Source organism: Hyperolius riggenbachi, chromosome 1 (assembly GCF_040937935.1).
Source record: "Hyperolius riggenbachi isolate aHypRig1 chromosome 1, aHypRig1.pri, whole genome shotgun sequence".
Lineage (NCBI taxonomy): Eukaryota > Metazoa > Chordata > Amphibia > Anura > Hyperoliidae > Hyperolius > Hyperolius riggenbachi.
This window is the reverse complement of record NC_090646.1, coordinates 325,221,646-325,239,440: the sequence shown is the minus strand read 5'-3', so window position 1 is coordinate 325,239,440 and position 17,795 is coordinate 325,221,646. Positions and strand designations below refer to the sequence as shown.

The 17,795-nt window shown below is 43.3% G+C and overlaps 1 protein-coding gene across 4 annotated transcripts in view; it reads left to right on the top strand.

The window, feature by feature from the left end:
* The window catches only part of REXO1 (RNA exonuclease 1 homolog), a 373,818-nt gene that overhangs the window by 277,676 nt on the left and 78,347 nt on the right, over positions 1–17,795 (top strand). For 2 of the 4 annotated variants that reach the window (XM_068233863.1, XM_068233861.1), the window contains one exon: positions 4,515–4,630. In XM_068233863.1, coding sequence (XP_068089964.1) covers positions 4,515–4,630 — 116 coding nt within the window. Of the gene's footprint in view, positions 1–3,978; positions 4,052–4,514; positions 4,631–13,601; positions 13,849–17,795 lie in introns of those variants that run through there. The other 2 variants (XM_068233862.1, XM_068233864.1) reach the window with 2 other exon arrangements.

Genomic DNA, 17,795 nt, shown 5'->3' with positions numbered 1-17,795 from the left:
CTTCTTGCTGGTCCCGGACATCTGCTTGGGTGAAGTGGCGGCAGTTATAAAGCGGGTTAGAACCAGAATATTATCCGAGACTGTCGGAGCTCACAGCGCTAGCGTCTATCCGCCATGACGGTCCGGCCACACCCCCCTTTAAGTCTGTCCTTTTAGCATTTCAAAATCTGTATCCGATATGCAGCTTCCTCCCCTTGAAGTATCATAACTGGGATCAATAGCTACATTGAAGTCTCCTCCAATGATGATCATTCCTGTTGCAACTTTTTTAACCTTTTCCAGGAAGCCCATTATAAATTCCACTTGTCTCACATTAGGTGCATATAAATTGGCCAGGGTAAATTTTTTTTCCATTGACAGACCCCATAACAATTAATTCTCTTGCATCTTCATCTTTTATCATTTCATCAATCGTTACTGCTAACTTGGAACTAAAAACAATCGCCACCCCCCTAGCTTTTTATGGTTGTTTGAATTAATAATCAATTTTTTATATTTTTTTTATCAAAAAATTTGGGAAGCTTGTCAGTTTTAAAGTGAGTGTCTTGGATAAATCCTATGTCTACTTTTTTTTACGTACTAATTCTTCAATGATTCTTCCTCTTTTACAACCAGAATTGGCTCCTTTCACATTAATAGACTCCGATTTATTTTATTCATTTTATTAACACAAAAATCATTAAAATTAGTCTGCCCGAATGGCTGGGGTGGGAAGCATAGGGACATATTCGCGTCTTCCTGAGTGGCTAAAGCGATGGTCTGTCACAATTCACACCACACACATCCATAGTATATCCATATCTGGAAAGGCCCAACTTACACATGGTTTCCTGGGTTTCCCCTTATTTCCAGATACTCCACTTAGTAATCCACACGAGATTACTTTCGACGAGCCAGTTTTTCGGAGTCCCTAACCTCTCCTTCCAGGGGTAGCATTAAAGAGGCTCTTCATTTCAGTTTGGCTTTACAGTTCCTCCCATCGGGCAATATGTATGTGGGATAGCCCCAAATCCTCTAGAAAAGGGATCAATGGTTCACCGTTACTCCATATTCTAGATTTATTATTGACTGTTACAATTAAACAGAGGGGGAAACCCCATCTATAAATCCCTCCTTTCCTCTGGATTTCTTCTCGCAAGGGTTTCAAAAGGCGCCTTCTCTCAATCGTTCTAGCTGAGAGATCCTGAAATACTGGTAGTTCAATATTATTCTCTTTATATTTGATTGTAGTCATACTTCTTGCTTTTTTCAGAATGTTTTCTTTTAGAGACAAAAGGTGAAGTTTGCATAATACACCTCTGCCCCTGGCTTGAGTAACACCCTTAGGCTTAATTAAATTTCATTTTTGCATTCTAAATTTAAATTTTTACATTCATAATTTTTTATTTTCGTTCTTTGTATTTATCTATTGTATATGGGGTAATGTATACCTATATATGATGACTATACTAATTTTTTATACTGTAAGGTTTTGATGATTGTATCAATTTGCATGCTGTCCTCACACTGGGTTATGAATATGTAGCCCAGTGAGATGCAATTATTTCATTGATTACTGTCTCTGATTAAATATGCATGCTTCAGGTTGAGGTTTTAAGTGTATATAATCATGTTTAGATTTTTTATTTATCTGTACGCGCTGTGACTCATTGATCGAGCAGCACAAGTGCGCGCAGTATGAATAACTAAGAAGTGTCCCATAGCAGCTTTCCATGGAACAATAAAGTTTATTGAATGACACAAGCAGTTGGTTGCCGTGACTACGGCTGCCAAAGCATATAAATATGTTTAACTGTGCGTATGACATCATCTGATGAAGGCGCAGCACGCCGAAACGCGTAATGACGTCCCACACACATCGTAACTAGGCCCCGCCCACCGCCTCGCAAGGTGAGCCTCCCCGGAAGATCAGAGACCGCGCTGCTGGCCACAGCGCGTACATGGCAGAGGGGTGTAGCGGTTGGCTAACCGCTGAGAGGCGAATTTTAATCAGCAATTTTGTGAGTATTCACTTTTCTTGTGCGCAATAAAGCCTATCCGTTTGGTAATGCACTTAGAGCGCTCCTTCCTTTAGATGTTTTTGCATTATCCCACATTGGAACGGCACAGTGCTTGATTGCCAGGACAAGATAGACTGCTGTTTGCATGTGACTGGTGTCTTTTCTGGAGTGGAAGCGCAAGGACCTTTTTTTGTTTGTCACCCCTAGGCTTGTCTACTCGGAGCTCTCTCCTGTGGGGCATCTTCTCCCAACACTTGCTTGAAGATCTCTGAGGTTATTCCCTGGAGATCTTCAGTCTTTACGTGGGCCGGGATACCTCTTATCTTGATATTGCTGCGCCTGCTGCGATTCTCAAAATCATCCAATTTGCTGTTGATTGCCTGAGTCTACTTTCTATATTTCTCCAGTGTTACCACTTGGTTTTGTATTTTGGCGCTCGCTGTTTCCACTTTGATATCGATTCTCTGTATTTCCTTGGTTAGATTTTGGATTTCTTCCTTAATTGGTCGGATTTCGAGTGCCACCGTCTCTTATACTTTCTTGTATCGTGGTTACTACTGTCTGTTGTAAGTTCATCGCAAAATCCTCCATTTGCATCATTTTGGACTCCAGTCTTCCTTCCATCTGCTCTGCTAGAGCTTCTCCTGACTCTACTGTAGTTGTTTTACTTGTTTGTATTTGATCCGTGTTCTGGGACCACAGGTTCCTTTTGATATCTTTAGAGTTGGTTTGTTGGTGTATCTCTGAAATCCTTTTTATATGCACTGATATATCCGATGGAGTAACTGCGCCGTTTGAGGCTAAGACCGGCGGCTCCTGTTTCTTAGGAGTGCTTGTCATGTTATTGTTTTCTTTCTCTGCCAGGGATTGCTGCAATATCTCAGACTTATTCACTCCTATTTGAAAACCACATGTTGGTAGACTATTATTTTTTTTGTTTGTAAGTGTGGTCTGAAAAAGTGAATTTTATTATGTTAAAGTGACTCTGTAACAAAAATGACAACGTTTTTTCTACCATCCTACAAGTTCCTAAACCTATTCTAATCTGTTCTGGCTCACTGCAGCACTTTGTACTATCACGGTGTCTGTAATAAATCAATGTATCTTTCCCCTGTCAGACTTGTCGGCCTGTGTCTGGAAGGCTGCCAACTCTTCCTGCTGGTCTGTTCCTCTATGCACACTCCAGTGTGTGTTTTATTTACATAAGCCAGCAGCTTCTCTGCTATCTTATCAGTGATAGAAGAGAGCTGCATAAAAATCCTCCTCTGTTAGGCTGTGAAAGTAGCTGGCTGACACATACTGAGGAATTACAAACACAGGCACAGACAGAGATGTCTGCAGGAAGCCTGTAATGTTCAGTGCATGATAGAAGAAGGGGACAGAAGGTAAACACACAAATGATCTTTTGAGATTCAAAAGGAAAGCTGTATACAGCCTGCTTGTGTATGGATGTATTTTCTATGTGTGGACATATTGTACATCAATCTACTTCCTGTTTTGGTGGCCATTTTGTTTGTTTATAAACAAACTTTTTAAAACTGTTTTTGACTACTTTTAATGCGGCGGGGAGCGGCGAAATTGTGACAGAGGGTAATAGGAGATGTCCCCTAACACACTGGTATGTTTACTTTTGTGCGATTTTAACAATACAGATTCTCTTCAATATCTGTTACATCCAGAACAAGAGCCAACTTCAAAGTAAAATTGTATAGCAAACCCATAGTCCACGAGGGCGCTCACTTGGAGCACGGACAAATACGCAGCTGTTCATCCACAGGGTACCTCAATATGGCTCAGAAACTGTAAAAAAGATACGAAGGAAGGGCTCCTGGTGTTTAAAAGTATAAACTAGAGTCCTGTCTCTATGCAGAGATGGGCTCACCTTATTAGATGTCTGAAAACACCAATATTGACAGTTCAGCATACAAGCGTATTAATTGATAAACACTGTTTATCTGTCCTTGATTGTTCTGTCCAGGGATCAAATATGGAAGCTGTTGAGTCCTTGGCCAGGTCGGGATATTAGAATTACAGGCTATTTGCTCCAATAGGTAAGTAACAAACCTTTATTGGGCAGAAAAAAAAATAAAATTCCTGAAGTGGCCTGACACGTTTCCCAAAGATCACTCTTGTTTCATCAGAGGCAGTTTGGCAATGATTCATTTCCAAAATGTCTCTGGCGAAACAAGGGTGATCTTTGGGAAACCTGTAAGGCCAATGCAAGAATACCTCCGCCTTTTGTCCTTTTTACATTTTTCTTCCACCCTTTCACCACTAAGGTGTAGTGAAGCAGATGAAGTAAGGTGTATGAGGGGCGTGCATGCAGTATGGGATTTGGAAAAATCAATATGTACTTAAGCGTAAAAAAATGTTATTTTAAAGAATGCATAAAACCAGAAATAATTTTTTTATCTCCATTTCGAAATACTACTAAAAACCGTTAAGCTTTGTTTTATTATTCTCCATAGTTTTATCAAGACTGATGAGTGCAAATAATTATCTTTGTATTCCCAGTGTTACACTACAAAAGGATTGGAGCTGACACGTATCACTGTAATAAACTCGCAACTGAAGGTGGTGTATGACACTTTTGTTCAACCAGACAGCACTATAGTGGACTATAACACCAGGTGAATTTGTGAAAATAAGCATTTTTTTAAGTTTTTCTAATAAAGCTTTGTATCTAATTTTCCACAGAAACTGTAAAAGAGCATTCTGTAGATATATCCATGACTTTAACCAATATTATTTTGGAGCTTCTGTCTACGTGTGTGTGTGTGTGTGTGTGTGTGTGTGTGTGTGTGTGTGTGTGTGTGTGTGTGTATAGGACGTTGTTTCCATCAGTCCTAATGGTTCTGGGTCTATTATTATTATTATTATTATTATTTTTTGTATTTATAAAGCGCCAACATATTACGCAGCACTGAACATTAATTTAGGTTACAGACAATATTTAGGGATGACATACAGCAATATGACACTACAGGAATACAAGAAAACCAGATCACACAGCACAGTATGAGTACAAGTAAAACAATGAAACCTCAGCGCATGAAAAACAGCAGTGTAGCAAATGTTAATTACAGGAGCAGTAAGCATTCAAGTGAAATAAGCTCCTGTTCCAGCTCAGAAACAATGTTCCCCAGCTTCTGAGCTAAGTGTAGTATAGGGAGCAATACAGTACCTCCTCCTGGAGAGATGAGTAGTTGGTACCTTTAAACCGCAAATTTGCCAAGTCTTGCTGTAATCCCGATATCCAGAGAGAGTGGGGAACTCCGCTCAGCGTGAATTCAGCCTGACCGTCGCATCTCCCGGTCAGCTGACACCCGAACTTCCTGTTTCCGGCTCCTCTGCGCTCCACAGTGGTTACGTCTCTGTGCCAGTGAGAGCAGCAGCGGCGCTTCCTGGCTGGGAGACAAAATACCAACAATAGTGCACTCTGTGCGCAAAAAGAGAGCCACGCAAAGGGGTTTAAACTTACAAGATCAAGACTTGGTTTATTGCACATAACATATGTAGCCTCACTTCCCGACTCGAGTTTCGGCCATGTTGCCTGACGAAACTCGGGTTGGGAAGTGAGGCTACATATGTTATGTGCAATAAATCAAGTCTTGATCTTGTAAGTTTAAACCCCCCTGCGTAGCTCTCTTTTTGCGCACGGAGTGCACTGTTGGTTTCATTGTTTTACCTATTCTTTACATCTGAGGCTTGGGACCCACCCCCACCTCTTAGCTGCATTGATTCTTATATATTGCGCTGTTCTTTTTCTAGTTTCTACAGTATGAGCATACGGTAATGCTTAGTCAGTCACTGGATGGAGCATGGAGATTAGGCAAGTTAGGCTCACTCAAGTGCATAGCATGGGTTCACAGTAATGGAGGTGCATGATCAGGTAGGACACAAAAGGAGGAGGACCAAAGGCTTACAATCTAGAAGGAGAGGTAGAGACGCAAAAGTTAGGGACCAGAGTTCCGTTGTGGGTTTAGAGCAGTTGTGAGGGATGGTAGGAGTTTCAAGACTACTCCTCACGGTTTAGGGCCCCTAAAATGCCAGGACAGTATAGGAACCCCACAAATTACCCCATTTTAGAAAGAAGACACCCCAAGGTATTCCGTTAGGAGGATGGTGAGTTCATAGAAGTTGTTTTTTTTTGTCACAAGTTAGCGGAAATTGATTTTAATTGTTTTTTTTCACAAAGTGTCATTTTCCGCTAACTTGTAACAAAAAATAAAATCTTCTATGAACTCACCATACTCCTAACGGAATACCTTGGGGTGTCTTCTTTCTAAAATGGGGTCATTTGTGGGGTTCCTATACTGCCCTGGCATTTTAGGGGCCCTAAACCGTGAGGAGTAGTCTTGAAACCAAATGTCGCAAAATGACCTTTGAAATCCTAAAGGTACTCATTGGACTTTGGGCCTCTTAGCGCACTTAGGGTGCAAAAAAGTGCCACACATGTGGTACCGCCGTACTCAGGAGAAGTAGTATAATGTGTTTTGGGGTGTATTTTTACACATACCCATGCTGGGTGGGAGAAATATCTCTGTAAATGACAATTGTTTGATTTTTTTTTACACACAATTGTCCTTTTACAGAGATATTTCTCCCACCCAGCATGGGTATTTGTAAAAATACACCCCAAAACACAATATACTACTTCTTCTGAGTACGTGTGTGACACTTTTTTGCAACCTAGGTGCGCTAAGGGGCCTAACGTCCTATTCACAGGTCATTTTGAGGCATTTGGATTCTAGACTACTGCTCACGGTTTAGGGCCCCTAAAATGCCAGGGCCGTATAGGAACCCCACAAGTGACCCCATTTTAGAAAGAAGACACCCCAAGGTATTCTGTTAGGGGTATGGTGAGTTCATAGAAGATTTTATTTTTTGTCACAAGTTAGCGGAAAATGACACTTTGTGAAAAAAAAACCAATACATATCAATTTCCGCTAACTTGTGACAAAAAATAAAATCTTCTATGAACTCATCATACACCTAACAGAATACCTTGGGGTGTCTTCTTTCTAAAATGGGGTCACTTGTGGGGTTCCTATACTGCCCTGGCATTTTAGGGGCCCTAAACCGTGAGGAGTAGTCTTGAACCCAAATGTCTCAAAATGACCTGTGAAATCCTAAAGGTACTCATTGGACTTTGGGCCCCTTAGCACAGTTAGGCTGCAAAAAATTGTCACACATGTGGTATCGCCGTACTCAGAAGAAGTAGTATAATGTGTTTTGTGGTGTATTTTTACATATAACCATGCTGGGTGGGAGAACTATCTCTGTAAATGACACATTTTTGATTTTTTTTTTACACACAATTGTCCATTTACAGAGAAATTTCTCCCACCCAGCATGGGTATGTGTAAAAATACACCACAAAACACATTATACTACTTCTCCTGAGTATGGCGATACCACATGTGTGACACTTTTTTGCAGCCTAGGTGCGCTAAGGGGCCCAACGTCCTATTCACAGGTCATTTTGAGGCATTTGTTTTCTAGACTACTCCTCACGGTTTAGGGCCCCTAAAATGCCAGGGCAGTATAGGAACCCCACAAGTGACCCCATTTTAGAAAGAAGACACCCCAAGGTATTCCGTTAGGGGTATGGTGAGTTCATAGAAGATTTTATTTTTTGTCACAAGTTAGTGAAAAATGACACTTTGTGAAAAAAACAATAAAAATCTAATTTCTGCTAACTTTTGACAAAAAATAAAATCTTCTATGAACTCATCATACACCTAACAGAATACCTTGGGGTGTCTTCTTTCTAAAATGGGGTCACTTGTGGGGTTCCTATACTGCCCTGGCATTTTACGGGCCCAAAACTGTGAGTAGTCTGGAAACCAAATTTCTCAAAATGAATGATCAGGGGTATAAGCATCTGCAAATTTTGATGACAGGTGGTCTATGAGGGGGCAAATTTTGTGGAGCCGGTCATAAGCAGGGTGGCCTCTTAGATGACAGGATGTTTTGGGCCTGATCTGATGGATAGGAGTGCTAGGGGGGTGACAGGAGGTGATTGATGGGTGTCTCAGGGGGCGGTTAGAGGGGAAAATAGATGCAATCAATGCACTGGGGAGGTGATCGGAAGGGGGTCTGAGGGTGACCTGAGGGTTTGGCCGAGTGATCAGGAGCCCACACGGGGCAAATTAGGGCCTGATCTGATGGGTAGGTGTGCTAGGGGGTGACAGGAGGTGATTGATGGGTGTCTCAAGGTGTGATTAGAGGGGGGAATAGATGCAAGCAATGCACTAGCGAGGTGATCAGGGCTGGGGTCTGAGGACGTTCTGAGGTGTGGGCGGGTGATTGGGTGCCCGCAAGGGGCAGATTAGGGTCTAATCTGATGGGTAACCGTGACAGGTGGTGATAGGGGGTGATTGATGGGTAATTATTGGGTGTTTAGAGGAGAGAAGAGATGTAAACACTGCACTTGGGAGGTGATCTGATGTCTGATCTGCGGGCGATCTATTGGTGTGGGTGGGTGATCAGATTGCCCGCAAGGGGCAGGTTAGGGGCTGATTGATGGGTGGCAGTGACAGGGGGTGATTGATGGGTGGCAGTGACAGGGGGTGATTGATAGGTGATTGACAGGTGATCAGTGAGTTATTACAGGGAATAACAGATGTAAATATTGCACTGGCGAATTGATAAAGGGGGGTCTGAGGGCAATCTGAGCATGTGGGTGGGTGATTGGGTGCCCGCAAGGGGTAGATTAGGGTCTAATCTGATGGGTAACAGTGACAGGTGGTGATAGGGGGTGATTGATAGGTGATTGATGGGTAATTAGTGGGTGTTTAGAGGAGAGAAGAGATGTAAACACTGCACTTGGGAGGTGATCTGATGTCGGATCTGATGGCGATCTATTGGTGTGGGTGGGTGATCAGATTGCCCGCAAGGGGCAGGTTAGGGGCTGATTGATGGGTAGCAGTGACAGGGGGCGATTGACTGGTGATTGACTGGTGATTGACAGGTGATTGACGGGTGATTGACAGGTGATCAGGGGGGATAGATGCATACAGTACACGGGGGGGGGGGGGCTGGGGAGAATCTGAGGGGTGGGGGGTGATCAGGAGGGGGCAGTGGGCAGGGGGGGGGGATAAAAAAAAAATAGTGTTGACAGATAGTGACAGGGAGTGATTGATGGGTGATTAGGGGGGTGACTGGGTGCAAACAGTGGTCTGGGGGGTGGGCAGGGGGGGGGTCTGAGGGGTGCTGTGGGCGATCAGGGGGGGGGGAAATCAGTGTGCTTGGGTGCAGACTAGGGTGGCTGCAGCCTGCCCTGGTGGTCCCTCGGACACTGGGACCACCAGGGCAGGAGGCAGCCAGTATAATCGGCTTTGTATACATTACAAAGCCTATTATACAATGTAAATGCGGCGATCCGAGTGCTAGTAACCCGCCGGCGCTTCCGAACGGCCGGCGGGTTACTACGAGCGGTGGGCGGAGCCAGTGCCCGGCTGCTGATCGCGTCACGAATGACGCGTTCGCCGCAAAGCCACTCCCGCAGCCGCCCCCGCCGATGGGCGTATTGCGGTCGTTTGGGCCCAGTCTTTGCCGCCGCCCATCGGCTGGGGGCGGTCGGCAAGTGGTTAAGATTGTATCATGTTTGGGCAAACCCACCAATCTTAAACGTTTACTGTGGATTTGCCTCCAGAAGTCTTTAGTGGATGAAACCTGTATGGCAACTGTGGCATAGCAGACAAGATTGGCAGGGATTTGTCTTATAATAGACATGCCAGTTATTTTAAAGGTTATATCCATGTTGTTTGTATTTTTGAACAGTTTGTGTATCTCTTTTCAGAAGAATTATTATGGGACAAGCCCACCCATTATTGTCAAGTACACGTTTCATTATTGCACATCCAACAATTCTCTGAATAATCTGGGTTGAAGTTATGTATTTTATCAGGTGTCTTGTACTATTGTGTTAAAAATATATAGCTAATTTCCTGTATGCTAGTGTTGATAGACCCTTTGTGTCAGGATGAATATTTTCTCCCAGTCTATTCCTTTTCATTATCGGTTTCCTATTGTATAAACTACAGCTTCATGTGCCGGATGTCATCCTCCAGCAAACTATATAGTGTGTCATGATTTGTGTGATCTCTGCACATATTTTCTCAAACTGAGTCAAATCCCTCAACATATTTGGTTTGATGGTAGACTTAAACATAAAGGATTTATTTTGGATAGAAACCTAGAGGGGAACATCTGGTAGATCGGTTTTGTTCCAAAATAGTTTCTTTAAAAAAAAAATGGCAGCAATCAATTCTTTGGGGATGAATAGTGGCCCCACTTCTGTGCTCCCCAGACCCCGGTCAGCAGAGTTACATGCAGAGGAAGGGCTTTAAGACCCATACTCACCTCTTCCAGCTGCTGCATGCCTTCTCATCTCCTGAAGACATCCCCACTTGCTGCCTCTGATTCTGCTGTGGGTCATGATGTGACATGGAGAAGCAGGAAGTAGACAGTGGGGATGTCTACAGAAGATAAGATATGCAGTGACTAAAAAAGCTGAGTTTCTGGATCCTAAAGCCCTCCCACTGCGTGTAATTCTGTCAACCGAGGGTGTGGGGTAGCACAGAAGTGAGGCCACTAGACTATAAGGAGAGTATATAGTGCTGATTGGAAGGAGAGGGGGCAGGTTCTAGACTACCAGCAATTGCATTTTTGAGGAAGGGGGCACTCAGGGAATACTTTTTGGCGACACTCTGCCTATTTTGGCAGCCAGTGTGTACACATCCCAACGTCGTGTCATTTGATGCCCCGTTGCCATGGAGATGGGAGGCAGTGAGTTTTTTAAGTCCCCCTGTTTCCACCCACTTGCGACTCTGCAGGGAGGGAAGAGATGGATCAGTCCTCCTTTCAGGGGGTCAGAATAACAGCAATTGCGGGTCGTAGTTTGCCCAGCGCTGTTCTTAGCGGACTTTGACTATTAATCCAGGAGCAAATAAGAAAAATACTAAATTAAGTGCATCAGAGAAAACAAGGAAAATAGTCGTCCTTCACAAAACATGTGCCATTAATTTACTGCTGACAGCTAGTTAGTTTCGTTTTTAATTGGACTAATGCTAGGTACACACCATACAATTTTCTGGCAGATTTTCCTGCCAGATTGATTATTTCCAACATGTCCGAATTTCGAACGATTTTCCGATCGTTATTCCGTTCGATTTTATAGAAGTGAACGGAGAAACGATCAGAAAATCGAAGATTGGAAAATCGATCGAAATTCAGATCGGACATGTTGGAAATCAAATTCTGGCAGGTAAATCTGACAGAAAATTGTATGATGTGTGTACCTAGCATAAGACGCTCAAACCATTACTGCAGTACCCATGGCACATGTCAGAAATCAACTAAGCCACAAATCCCAGGGGGTGGCATAAAAATCATCATTACAGTGGTATGAAATCCAGCATTTCTTCTTCTTTGCTCTAAAAGATTTACAGGATTTTGTATACTACCACCATTTATTTTATTTTTTTATTTTTTTTACTAGAACAGCATGCAACTAGTTAAACACAGCACTTACAACCTCCCTGCAGGGAAAGTTGGACGCATCCAAACTTGAGGATAACATTAACTTGTGTTTACTTAATTGTATCAAGTGAGGAATGTAAACACTTCTCTGACTGTGCAGACACTCCTGAACACAGACAGACACTCAGAAAGCATTTCTGGACAAATAACCAGTGTTCGAGTCCTGCGTGAACGCAGGTGGATGACGTCCACCTACTTTTTTCAGAGGGTGGACGTCGTCCACCCTAAAGGGTTGCCAAGCGTCCGGATTTTTAGATTGTCAGTTAAAAACTGCGTTTTAATGAGCCTTTTGGCTCTCTATCTCACGGTGGATGTTCCCCTTCCTTGGCTCTTTTGGCTGCGGCAGATCCCCCCTCTAGCTGCAGTGGATTATGGTTCTGCCTATGAGTGATACGCACCGCCCCCTGCTTGCACAGCGTGCACGGGGAGGCAAGACTTCACGGAAAGTTTGAAAGCCAGGAGGAGAGACAGCTCTCTAATCATCTGTCTGCGGCTGCCTGGCTGCTACACGATTACACATTTCCTCCCAGCATGACCCTCTTTCTGGAGAGCACCTTATGTTTCCTCCCTTGGCATTTACTGGGAGGGGGGGATAAAACAGAAGCAGGAGCTGCCAAGGGTGATCAGAGGTATGGACATGTTATTTGCCCTCCCTTCTGAGCCAACACATGTTGATAAGAAATATCTGTTCTTTCTCTGGAGGTGATCATCCTTTCAGTAAATGTTTAACCCTTCCTGAGCTGGAATAGTCTGGCTGAAGTGCTATAGAGCAGGGGGAAGATGTGTACAGCCACTGCTTTCCCCATGGGGTGCTGATAATTGTCTAAGGAAAGCCATTTGTGTAGTGTGTGTTTACAAGAGAGGTGACTGACTGCATGTGTGTCCCCTCTTTCAATCCCCTCCTTTTGCTTTCTGCTTTTAGTCTGCTTCTTCTGTGTGTAGACAGAGAGACCAACTGGTGCTACATTAGTTCTGCCTTCCTCCCATCCCACTATTATTGCTAATACATCATCTTCCACGGCACTTTACAGAGTTTATATAGTCATGTCTCTAACTGATCCCTCAGAGGAGCTCACAATCTAATGTGTACCATAGTAATGTGTCTGTTGTTGTGTTGTTGTCGTCTAGGTTATCAGTATGTTTTTTGGGATGTGGGAGGAGTGCCCAGATAAAACCCACACAGACACGGGGAGAATATACATACCCCATGCGATTAGGGCCCTACCTGGGATTCGAACCGGGGACCCAGCGCTGCAAGGCAAGAGCGCTAACCACTATGCCACCGTGCTGCCCACCACTTGGTAAAAAAAACCCTCATACACAGGCTAGAGCAAGTTCACTTCTCAGTAGGTCCTGATGTACCTCCCACTTCTCAGTAGGTCCTGATGTACCTCCCACTTCTCAGTAGGTCCTGATGTACCTCCCACTTCTCAGTAGCTCCCTGCCCTCCCCCCCCCCCCCCCCCCGCACACACACACTTCTCAGTAGCTCCCAGTGGGACTCGCACCTTAAATTCTCAATAGCACCGCATGGTACCCCTTACTCCGAACAGCAACCAGTGCATTCGACTATTTTTTTGTGGGGGTGGACTGGTGGGGGTGCGCGGGTGTCTGGGTGAGTCCACTCACCTCTTTTCCCAGGACTAGACCCCTGCACATAACAGTATGAATAAACCAGTTAAGAATAAAATGCAATTGCAGCTCTCAGAGCAAAAAAATTGTACTTTGGGAACTTGTAATTTCTAAATGAATAATAATACTTATGCACAAAAGCAAATATAACTGTGTGGGTTATAAAAAGTAGGAAAACATGTTTTTATTGAATATTATGTCAGAGTTTTATACCGCTTTAAGTCTTGCCATGATCTCCTCTTCGCTTTATGTCTGACCTTTTTTGTAAAAGAGAATCTTTTGTTATAGTACTTTGGAAACTCCATAAGTGCTATGAAAGGTTGGGATAGACTTGGTAAAGGGTAGTAGGGTAAGTGGTTTTCAGAACACATGAGTTTGCTATAGATCTAATAGATTAATAATAATAATTCTTTTTTTGTAGTGCTTTTCTCATGTCGGACTCAAAGCGCTTGCGAGGCAGCCACTACAGCGCACTCAGTAGGCATTAGCAGTGTTAGGGAATCTTTCCCAAAGAACTCCTTACTGAATAGGTGCTGGCTTACTGAACAGGAAGAGCCGAGATTTGAACCCAGGGTTTAAGCCACAATTTACCCAGAAGGTGTGGAATGAAGTCCCGCAAGACCGTTGACATCTCTAGCAAATGTCTGCCATGGTCGGATTCCATTTATTCATTACTTAAAGTGGACCCAAATTAAAAATACAAGATTTCAGAAATAAAATCTATTTTCTAAATTATAATAATAGCAGCCTTTTTTCAGCTGAATGATGACAAATATAAAATATTTTACATCTATTTGAGGAACCCCTCCCTTCCTTTCATATTGCCGGGACAGAATCCGGTAAACTGGTGGAGTAGGTGGTGTCCAACAATGGAGGAATTGCTAATGGCTGCCACCTGTATAACTCTAGTTATGAAAAAAGAAGGGTTAAAATCATGCACTGAAATGCTCATAGACTTGAAGGAGTGTTTATTTATCTTTGTATGTGTCAGTGGTGCAACTAAATATTTTGAATTAAAAAATTGTTTGGTTTGGGTACCTGAGAAAAACAATATTAACTACTTGCTGCATGCTGTGCAGTATATTCACGGCCCTTTAAAAAAGACAGGATGCAGCAGGGCCGTGAAAACAAGTCTGCAGCGGCATGCAGCCGCCGCTCGCTCCCGTTCGCGCGTGCGCGCGCACCGCCATTACCGCCGCTTAGAGGGGAAGTTAATGAATGGGACCGCAGGTCCCATTCATAAATCTAAGTCCCCGATTCAATGAATACCAGCGTCTGCGAGACGCCGGCATTCATTGTATCTTGCTGTGTTACACAGCCACGGATTACTTCCGATTCACGTGCTTACGTACGTGAATCGGAAATGACGACTGAGGACATCTTGTGGCCAAATAGTATATTGCACCAAAATTGCATTTTATTTAATAAAAATCCCCACACTGACTGATATAATTAACTATTTCCCTCCCACACCCTCCCATAATACCCAAACTTTTTTTTTATTTATAAAAGGGGGGAAAAAAAATTCATCAAAAAAAAAAATATAAGTAGTTACCTTAGGGACTGAACTTTTTAAAAATTTATGTCAAGGCAGTATATTACTATTAATTTTTAATTTATGGGCTTGTAATTAGTGATGGACGCAAAATTGAAAAAAATGCACCTTTATTTCCAAATGAAATATTGGCGCCATACATTGTACCAGGGAAATGTTTTGAACGTTGCAATAACCGGGACAAAAGGGCACATAAAATGTGTGGCTTTTATCCACAGTAGAATGTTTTATTTTAACACTATAATGGTCAAAAACGGAAAAATAATGCATTTTATAATTTTTTTTTCTTATTATTCATGTTAAAATGCATTTAGGATAAAATAATTCTTGGCATACTGTACCTCCCAAAGAAAGCCTAATTGGTGGCAAGAAAAACAAGATATAGATCATTACGCTGTGATTAGTAGTGATTAAGTTATTGGTAAAAGAAAGGGAGGAGCGCTGACAGGTGAAAATTGCTCTGGTCCACAAGAGGAAAAATGCCCCAGGTGTCAAGTGGTTAAGTACCTAAAGACCAATGGGCGTGGTCGCGGCGGCAGCCCCAGGACTGCCTAACGCCAATCGGTGTCAGGTCCTGGAGCCAGCTACTGAAGGAGATCGCGAGCAGGGTGCGCGCATCTCCTTCTCGGGGACGGAGCTCCGCCCCCTCTTCAGTCTCCGAGCGGCTATTGCCGCTCGGGAGACTGTTAAACGGCGTGATCACGTCTATTTACACAGTACAGCGCTGCGATCCCTGGGGGGACAAGAGAGCGATCGGCACTCATAGGCAGTAGCCTATGACAGCCGAACGCGTGACTGGCCGGCTGGGGGGGATGGAGGGGATTTCTAAAAAACAAACACAGAAACCGTAAAACATTTTTACAAAAACACCAACATAAATATTTATAAAAAACAAAAAAACCACAAGGGGGACGATCAGACCCCACCAACAGAGAGCTCTGTTGGTGGGGAGAAAAGGGGGGGGGGGATCACTTGTGTGCTGTGTTGTGCGGCCCTGCAGCTTGGCTTTAAAGCTGCAGTGGCCAATTATGAAAAAAACAGCCTGGTCTTTAGGGGGGTTTACCACTGTGGTCATCAAGTGGTTAAAAGATTTATACATACCTGAAGCTTCCTCCTGCTCCATCTGCACGGATCGCTCCCACACTGCCGTCCTCTCCGTCTTCTGTACCGGGTCCCGTAACTTTGGCCAGTCGAAGCCAGTCTGAGCAAGCACAGTGTGCTCTCTCGCAGACGCAGTACTATTCTCCACCGGAGAGAGCTCACTGCGCTTGCGCAGACTTGCCAAGGCTGGCCGAAGTTACGGGACATGTTACAGAAGATGGAGAAGACTGAGGACGGCGGCGTAGGAGCGATCTGTGTGGATGAGGCTGGAGGAAGCCCCAGGTATATATAAATCTTTTAATATTGTTTTTTCTCTGGTTTTCTTTAAGGGATCCTGTACCACAGATGTAGGAAAATTAAAATACTTAACTGTAATTTTCCTTTCCTGGTGTTTTTCCAAAGATGTTAAAAGCCCTCCCCTTGCACCCTAGAGCTTTCTTGGTACTTATAGCAAGCCAAAAGCATAGGGCGGTCCTGTATGCTGCCATGGAAAAACACTAGGAAAGGAAAATTACCATTCGGTAAGTATTTTAATTTTGTTTCCCTGGTGTTTTCCATTGCAGCATACTAATGGACATTAACTAAAAATAAGACAAGGGTGGGCATAAATCTTGCTCAAAAAATGAATTTAATAACCGCCCAAAATACAAATACAAACAGCAAAATTCAAACTGCAGAAGGCACAGTGGAGGAAATAAGTCTTTCCAAATTCCACCAAAGTTAATGATGCCGGATCCACACAATAATGCTTGATAAATGTGTGACACGAAGCCCAATTTGCTGCTTTGCATATTGTTTCTAAGGAAACTCTTCTAGGAAGACGATAAACTTCTCGTCATATGAGCTCCAAAGTCCTGCAGTGGCTGCAAGCCCTTGGCTTTGTACGCCATCTGGATGAGGTCTACCACCCACCTAGCAAACGTTTTGGTGGAGGCTGACTTCCCTTTCCTATAACCTAAAGGAATAATAAAAATACCAATCCGACTCTTTAAATGATTCTGTCGCCTGAAGGTAAGTTTTAATTGTGGAAGGCAGTTCCAGTGGATGTAATAGCATATTGTCATGAAGCATCCTAAAACTGGGAAGTAACCAATACTGGTTGACATTAAATACAGCTGTTAGTTACCTTAGGAAGAAATTACTGTAATATATTACTCTTCATATATCTTTGCATCCTAGCGCATGAATCTCAAAGATTCAACGACCTGAAGTTACTGCTACCAGGAACACCGCCTTCTTAGATAGGTTTTGTGTAGAGATTTTCTGCTGCCATTGATGGATGAAAGGATATAAAGTCCAGTACCATCGGAAGATCCAATTTAGGAAAGCGTATCTTTAATGGTGGTCTTAACTTCATAGCTGCTTTGAAGAATTGCACTATCAAAGGCTTAGAGGCCCAAGCAATTCCTGATGTTGAGGAAATGACCAAGACCTGGCCTTTAATGGTAGCATAAGCCAGACCTAACTGGATATCTTTTTATAGAAAAGCCAGTAATTGTGCTACTGTAAAATTATCCACCGAGAAACCAGATTCTCTTGCAAACGTTGTGAAAGCTTTCCATGTTCTATTGTAGGTTGTATTTGTATTCAGTTTTCTAGCTGCTAGTAAAGTGTTAACTACTTCATTAGAACAACCTGAGGCTTTCAGTCTGCGCCTTTCAAAAGCCACCCCATCAAGTGGAGTCATAAAGGATTGTGGTGACACAACAACCCTTGGCTCAAGAGATCCGGTAGCTGAGGAAGTGGAATTGGTTCTTGAGTGTTGAACTGTTTTAACAGTGGAAACCACGGTCTCCTGGGCCAAAATGCTCAACTCCAACTTCTTCAAAAATCTGTAAATTAGAGCAATCGGAGGGAAAGCATAGAGTTTCTTGAAGGACCAAGGCTGAATCAGAGCATCCACTGCTACTGCCCTCGGATCTGGATATCTGGAAAAATGTCTTTAGCTTGTGATTCTTG